The following is a 7849-nucleotide window of genomic DNA, read 5'->3' as shown; positions in this document are numbered from 1 at the left end:
TATTAAATTGATAGTTTATATTCTAAATACCAGACGAAAGCTACCAATAGAAAAGAAAGATGAGCGAAGGAAGATAAGAGAATGTTATCATTGGGGTGTAATTAACTTGACAGGTTGTCAGGTGTTGGCACCCACCCACACACACACAAAGTTATGTTTTTGCAGTTTGTTAGAGGCAGTAATAACATCTGTCCACCTCAGTGAGCATCACAGATGCTACACGGCAGGCTGCTCTCTTTCTGTCTGCCACTATATTGCTCACTGAACACATTTGTTTGTCTTATGCAAATCTATGCATATGAATCTTTCACGCAGACTTCATACATGAGGTTCATGTCTTTATTTTGCTTTATTCCCCTTTGGTGCTGCCAGCCTCCCTGCAGCTGAACTCAAAGCTGACTCCTTGGTGAGGTTCAGAAAATGAACGCCTCCTCCTGCTGGGATCCTGAGGTCACCATGTACAAGCAGAGCGACAGATTTGACCTCAATGCCAGCTGTGACTGGACATCAGGGGACGCAGCGCTGAGGCTGCCCACCTTTTCTACAGCAGCCAAAGTCAGAGTGATCATTACCTTCATCCTGTGTGGCGTTTCCACTCTCTGCAATTCAGCTGTGCTGTGGGCAGCCAATGGCCACAAACGCAAATCCCACGTCAGGGTGTTGATAATCAACCTGACTGCAGCCGATCTCTTGGTTACCTTCATCGTGATGCCTGTGGACGCCGTGTGGAACATCACCGTGCAGTGGTTGGCTGGTGACCTGGCCTGCAGGTTCTTGATGTTCCTCAAACTGCAGGCCATGTACTCCTGTGCCTTTGTCACAGTGGTGATTAGTCTGGACAGACAGTACGCCATCCTCAACCCTCTGTCCATTAGCATGGCCCGCAAAAGAAACAGGGTCATGTTGACAGTGGCGTGGACTATGAGCACCTTATTCTCAATCCCTCAGGTATGAAACACTGGTATGACATGACAGGCTATTACAGATGGTTTGGTTCAGTTAATCAAAGACTTGCGACTTGGAATAAAATGAGTCAGAGAGATGTGCTTGGTTGTAAGATGCTTTCCTGTTACAGTGAATAGGCTATAGGTCTCTATACCTGGCAATAGAAGACTGGATCTACATATATTATCTCATTCTCATAGAAATATTAAACCATATAAAAACTGCACGTGATTGAGGAATTAATGATCTGGTTTTACTTTAGCTTGAATTAAACATGTTTCACAATTATCTGTTTGCATCTATTTGCATTTGCATAAAATGTGAAAAATCCAGGAAGCTTTGATGCAGGCAAACCTGCAGCGTGATCTCGGAGCCCACAGAGTCTCAGTTTGAGGGATTAGTGGCTCTATCACTGAATAACACAGGGATGGGAATCCCTAATCCTGTCAGTGCACTGTACATGCCTCTCTGGAACCATTACGATATTTGGCTGCATAGCAAGAAGAACTGTTGATCATGTTGTGAGGAAAAAGCAGAAAAGCATGCCAAACTGAAATGTGATGCTGAACCTTTAATGACTGTTAAACACTTTTAAATAACCATTATCATAAAAAATTTTTTAACCACAATTCATTCAATATCCAAATCTAGCAAATGTATTGAGGTAAGTGCTGAAATGAAAGGTGATCAATCATTTAGTCAATAAAAAAATGTATATATACAGTGGGTACGGAAAGTATTCAGACCCCTTTTAATTTTTCACTCTTTGTTTCATTGCAGCCATTTGCTAAAAATCAAAAAAGTTCATTTTATTTCTCACAAATGTACACTCAGCACCCCATCTTGACAGAAAAAAACAGAAATGTAGAAATTTTTGCAAATTTATTAAAAAAGAAAAACTGAAATATCACACGCCTAATCAATCTAACATAAGTTTGTTAAAAAGGAAACCCACACAATAGAAATCAACAGCAGTCTCCGGTGTGAAAGCCCTGTGTTTTAACAAATCACCCACTCTCCAACCTTCTCCTAATGTTGATTCAGCTGTATTAGCTCTCATTACCTGAATTCATAATTGCTATAAATGCTCCTGGCCCCTGAATTGCTCCTGGCAATTTACGGGGTCCTGTTTTAATGAGGAGAGTCTCTGCATAGCTAAAGCTGCTTGTGTCAGACAATGAGACCTGCATCCTCATTGATTGGTGATTAATGTAAAAGGAATTAAGAAAAATGGTTATCCTTACATACTCTTAGTTCTGGTACTCTCTGGGCTACTAAGTATGATATGGAAAAAACAGACAGATTTCGTTTTACAAGGTACAGGCCACTTGTCAGACTTACTCAAAACACTTAGATATGTGCTTTTCTTTCACATTTTATACTATTATAACTAACTATTATATATTTGTAATCTTAACATAATATTATTTCATTGTGGGGACTAAGCATGTATTTGGCAAACACCATCTCTGGTAATGCGTTTGGCTGTGTTTAAGAAAGTATAACCAAGACAGATTACAGAACAGGACAGAACTGCTAACATTAGCCTCACCTCTGAGCATCCAGGGCCTGCTTCCTGACAGTAAATACTGCATTATTGTAAGTTTTTTTATTTAATTATTTGTTTAACGTAAACTGTAACCTAACAAAATTATGTATTATGAGGTCACAAGTGTCAAAGTCAAATGATTGAAATAACTGTCAACCACCTTCACTCCTTTAGTCTCTGATATGTTACATAATGGACACATCAGTAACCGGCTTTGGAATTAAATGAAGTGAACTGAATACTGGGCTATTTGGTCAAACCAAAGTTATAGGACATAGTATGTGCATCTTTCCATCTCACAACTGCTTATGGTGAGACCTACTGTCAGTAGAAAACGTTTCCTAATATCATTTGATTTCTAAATCCACAGATGTTAATTTTCCACAATGTGACCATCACATATCCAGCCAACTTTACTCAGTGCACCACGAGGGGCAGCTTCGTCACTCACTGGCAGGAAACTGCCTACAACATGTTCACCTTCTGCTGCCTCTTCCTGCTGCCACTGGTCATAATGATCATCTGCTACACAAGGATCTTCATCCAGATCTCCAAGAGGATGATGGGAAAGAGCTGTAAGTTCTCTGCTGGGCCGAAAATATAAGCTGTTTTCAGACATGGACACCAGAACATTTTCTGATAATTGGTTCTGGACTTGTGTAGTTTCTCATATAAAGAACGAAGTAAGAGATATTCCTGGTCAGACGTTTTCACATCAACAGGACTGAGTCGAGCATGCAGGAGGCAGGAACATCATATTGCATGTTTTTTATTTACAGCACATTGACACGGACGTCTGACCTTATCACCAAAAACTCTCGGATCTTGTTTTCTTTCAAAGTTGTGATCTTTGCATCATCTCACTACTGTGAATTTTCCAGACATTAATGTGGGAGCTGGCTAGAAAAGTTCTGGAAAATATCCAGACCTCAGATGTCTGAAAGCAGATATTGACAAGTTGATCAGAAATATATATTAATTTGATTCACTCACTTAAAACAAAAGATACTTTTCAGTGGTTACATTGCATGTTTAAATCTAATGGTTCCACTAATGCCTGACTCTTTTTTTCTACCATAGTGTCCTCCAATGAGCCACATCTACGCTGTTCAAAGAACAACATCCCCAAAGCACGAATGAGAACTCTGAAAATGAGCATCGTCATTGTGATCTGCTTCATCGTCTGCTGGACGCCGTACTACCTACTGGGTCTGTGGTACTGGTTCTTCCCAGATGACCTGAAGGGGAAAGTCTCTGACTCCCTCACCCACATTCTGTTTATCTTTGGCCTTTTCAACGCCTGCCTGGACCCCATCATATACGGTCTGTTCACAATACGCTTCCGCAAGGGGCTGAAACGAAGCCACCACAATGCTGCAGCGATGTCACACAAGGAAACTACCACAGTGATAACAGATGCTCTGAACTGTACTGCTGTCACTTTGCCATGTAAAAGAGGGATGATCACTGGTCAGGTCAGCGAGTGTGAACAGGCTAAGGCAAAATCCACTGACTCCAGCTGTCTGACTGTGTTCAGTCAAGGAGAGGGAGGACAATCGGGCCACTTCGGATGTGAGAGCACGATGTGATGAAGAGAAAAACCAGCACCCTGAACTATACATAATATACTCGTTGTCTCTTTACTGGATATGTTCATTATATATTAATTTATATATACATTTACTTCAACATCAAACATGCATGAGTAAGTCTGAAAACATAAAGTAACATTCACTGTGTAGAGTAATGTCTTCATGTGTCTTTGTTGGGAGGCACTTGAGGCTACCCATCTTATTTTAAGATTATATAAGAGCTTTTTGTCTGGAGCTCTTTAATGGTTTGTGTGTTGCATAACTTGTTTGCTATATACAATGTAGATTCCCAGTTACACAACACGGATTTAACACACTGCATACGGGTCTTTTTGTTGGTCTCAAATGAGTGTTGAGGTTACAGAGGTTGTGATCAAACCTGATTAATAATCCATCTCCTTGTTTTAATCTCACTCTGAATTTGAATACACATTAATTTTACTGACAGACCTGAGCATCTCTCATCTATCGAAGTGTCGCTGATATGCCACAACAGAGGGACAGCAAGCCTGCCTGCATGGTACCAGGACCCATTTATGCTCATTTGAAACATGAAACAAACCCTCAGCCCCCATCCAAATACACTTATGCTTATTAAAGTGGGACATTTCATTTTTCACATCTCCACCATATTGGACCTCATCCTTTAAAGAACAAACATCGTTGGATCTTCTCTCTGCATTAGAAAGATTTGATTCATCACATCAAAATATCTCAGAGCTAAATACTTTTATAAAAGTTATTTGAATCTCCTGATTGTGGAATGAATAATGTATTTTTTTTGTCCACCTATTTAAGGTTTTCTACTCGTATATTCCTCACATAAACATTTCAGGCCTGTTTGTTTTATTGTCATTTTCAAGTAAATCTTTTTAGTGGTTTATTTCTGTGAGTAACTGAAGGTTGAATGTTGTCTCACTTCCTGAGAAAAATATATTTTCTCAGGACGTGTCATTCTGTTCTAAACTTTATTATAACTCTCACTGTACAGCAAAGAGTACTGCACATTTTGTAAGTATCTTCTGGTATAAATAAAGTTGTTTTATAAAAAAGCCAAGTAGCGTTTTCTCCACACAGTGGTTGTCCTTTCCTATAACTCCTAGTGTCTTCTCCTTCACATATTTCATTGAACTTGTGACATATTCATTGGGGTCAAGGAATAGTGATAAGGAAAGGAGATAATTTGGACTTCATGATTTCAGTGTGTGTGTGAAATGATGGTTAGCCGCGACAGCAGTCTCATGAAGAAGGAAGAACAGTATCCCGTCAAATATGTCACACATGGTGCACGGCAGACGCTCCATGTATGGGGTGAGTGAGTAAGGTGTCAGTTCTGTGGTAGGTTGGTAATTCACGTAAATCTTTATTGGTAAAATGTAATTGTGGAAAGAGAACAATTAAATAAAAGAATGACAGGTCTAAGATAGAAGCTATACAAATGACTACAGATGTTAAAAATGCAGGAAAAAGGACGAAAGAAAAGTCTGTATGTCTTTTTGTATCCATCAAGAAGGACAGGCTAGCTAATGAGTAAATCGTGGTGCACTAACCACAGGCCACAGTTGGCAGACATGAGGAAAATAATTATGTCAGACGTGTTAACAGAGGTTGACCATGGCCAGAAGGAGGAACGGTGAGAGAACAACATTAAGTTTTTTAAAAGAAGAGTACTGAAGAGTCATTTTTTGTCTCTACATGTTTTTTATTTTATTTGAAAAGGTAATGGTGTTTTTTATTAATGTGAGAAGGACGAGTTGTTCTTGTGAATCAGAAATTAAATGAGAGATGGGCACCTCCTTCATAATTTCTGAAATGACATAAAAAGACAAACGGTTCACTTCCCTAATCATGAGGTTTGAAGTGGTTTCACAAATTGAAATTAATAGGTGGGATAAAAGAGATTGATGTTTCTACCAGAACGTTATATGGGAATTTATACCATTAGAATAGTAATTGAGTGAAAAGTAGCATTTCGTTTTGTTTTTGATGTATGATATTTTCTTGTATTATCCGAGTGTGCATTATATGACCTGAGGTGCAATGTTGCACATGTGAATGGAGCAAATGGTTCATGCTCATCACCTTTCACTAAATTACTAGAACCATTCCTTATGTGTATTGGATTACGATTGAATTGTAATGATTATGTGTTTTTTTTATTTTTAAGTGATGTCAAGTCTCATATTCTTTTGTTTCCAATTTACTCTTAAAAATCCAAAATGTCTCCTGCTTCTAGCATCACATAGTATAAACTGCCTCAACTCCATATCACGAAATTCTGTTCAATGAGCCCAGGATCCCAGTCACACTTGGGATACAAGGCTGTGACCGTGCAAGAGACTGGGCCATAAATCAAAGCATGGCCTCAGGCTATGGCTCTCTTTGGAGGTGCACTGGACGACGATCTGAGGTAGACAGACATAAGTCTCTGCCTCCCTCCTGGGAGATTTTATCGATTATTATTATGATACATGGGCGGACTCAGACACCATCTGGAGCAACTGACTTGGAGATTTGCATTCTCACATACTACCCCACTGGAATATTTTACAAAGATGTCTAGGGTTTAGTGCATAAGTGCTTCAGTGAGGTTATCAATTGAGAGAAAGAAAGAGAAGGCGAGAGAGGGAGCACATGGTTACTCTTTTCATCTTTGGCATCTGGTGCCAGCTGATTAGCTAATTCACTGAGGCAAGACTAGCATGATATGAATATAAGATAGCTTTTTTTAAAAGACAAAGGATCAATCAGAATCAGAATCAGAATCAGAATTCTTTTATTTGCCAGGTATGTTTGCACATATAGGAAATTGACTTGGTGTCGTTGGTGCACTGAACATAAAAACAACAATATAAGAAAAACAACAATATATAAGAAATAGAATAAAATGAAATAAAATAGAATAAAGTAGAATAAAGTATATACATATATACAGTAACAGAGTAAAAGAGTTATGGGCACGTGCTGTGCGAAGGTGCAGAGATTGGTGATAGTGCCATTAATATATAAGTTATAAATTATAAATTATGTGCAGGGGGGGGGCTGGTGGGGTAGAGTCAGTGTGATGCAGAGTCAGTGTGGTGCAGGGGGCTTGTTTGTGAGCCCCACTGCCACGGGGAAAAAACTGTTCAGATGGCGAGACGTTTTGGTCCTGATAGCCCGGAACCTTTTTCCGGAGGGAAGTCTCTGGAACAGGTGGTGACCGGGATGTGAAGGATCAGCAATGATCTTGCCTGCTCTCTTACTGGTCCTGGAGTGGAACAGGTGTAGGAGAGCCGGCAGGTCACAGCCGATGACCTTCTCAACAGATGAAGGCAACAGATGAAGCTGTAGCAGCAGATGAGTCAGAGTGAATCTTAAGTGCGACTAACTTATTTTCATTGGTCGCCGTCTTAAGAGATACAATCACAAGTGGCCAGTGTTAAAGGGATAATTCACCCAAAAATGAATATTAACTCATTATCTACTCACCACAATGTCGATGGAGGGCTGGGTGGCCTCTATGCCTTTTTAAACCAATAGTATTTTGCAGTATTTTGTTGTGGCTCCACCTTTGCCACTGTCAGATGTTATTGCCTTTACTGGGTGGGATTTCCTGTTCTGACTGGCTTATTTGTTGCACAGGATGAGATGGATGATGCAGGTCACTGTCGGTCTCAGAGTGGGTTTATAAGCTCACCACGTTTTATCACTGTTGTTATCATTTTACAACCAGGCCCACTGAATCCTCCGGAGAGCCTAAAACCTAGTCTCCAGAGCAGCA

At 39.8% G+C, this 7849-nt stretch overlaps 1 protein-coding gene across 1 annotated transcript; it reads left to right on the top strand.

The window, feature by feature from the left end:
- The first annotated feature begins 370 nt into the window (after positions 1 to 370).
- On the top strand, positions 371 to 4083 carry LOC132998168 (putative gonadotropin-releasing hormone II receptor). Its single transcript, XM_061067667.1, has 3 exons — positions 371 to 948; positions 2865 to 3069; positions 3575 to 4083. The coding sequence occupies exons 1-3, from the start codon at positions 421 to 423 to the stop codon at positions 4081 to 4083; spliced, it is 1242 nt and encodes a 413-aa protein (XP_060923650.1). The 5' UTR covers positions 371 to 420.
- Positions 4084 to 7849: the final 3766 nt, after the last annotated feature.

This window comes from Limanda limanda, chromosome 3 (genome assembly GCF_963576545.1).
Source record: "Limanda limanda chromosome 3, fLimLim1.1, whole genome shotgun sequence".
Classification (NCBI taxonomy): Eukaryota; Metazoa; Chordata; class Actinopteri; order Pleuronectiformes; family Pleuronectidae; genus Limanda; species Limanda limanda.
The sequence above is the reverse complement of the archived record's forward strand: the minus strand, read 5'-3'. Positions and strand labels throughout refer to the sequence as shown.

Bases quoted from the DNA above. Each gene is read 5' to 3' on its own strand.
- LOC132998168 (XM_061067667.1), top strand. From the start codon at position 421: ATGAACGCCTCCTCCTGCTGGGATCCTGAGGTCACCATGTACAAGCAG. The intron at 949-2,864 runs GTATGAAACACT...CTAAATCCACAG, and splicing joins CCTTATTCTCAATCCCTCAG to ATGTTAATTTTCCACAATGT. The intron at 3,070-3,574 runs GTAAGTTCTCTG...TTTCTACCATAG, and splicing joins GAGGATGATGGGAAAGAGCT to TGTCCTCCAATGAGCCACAT.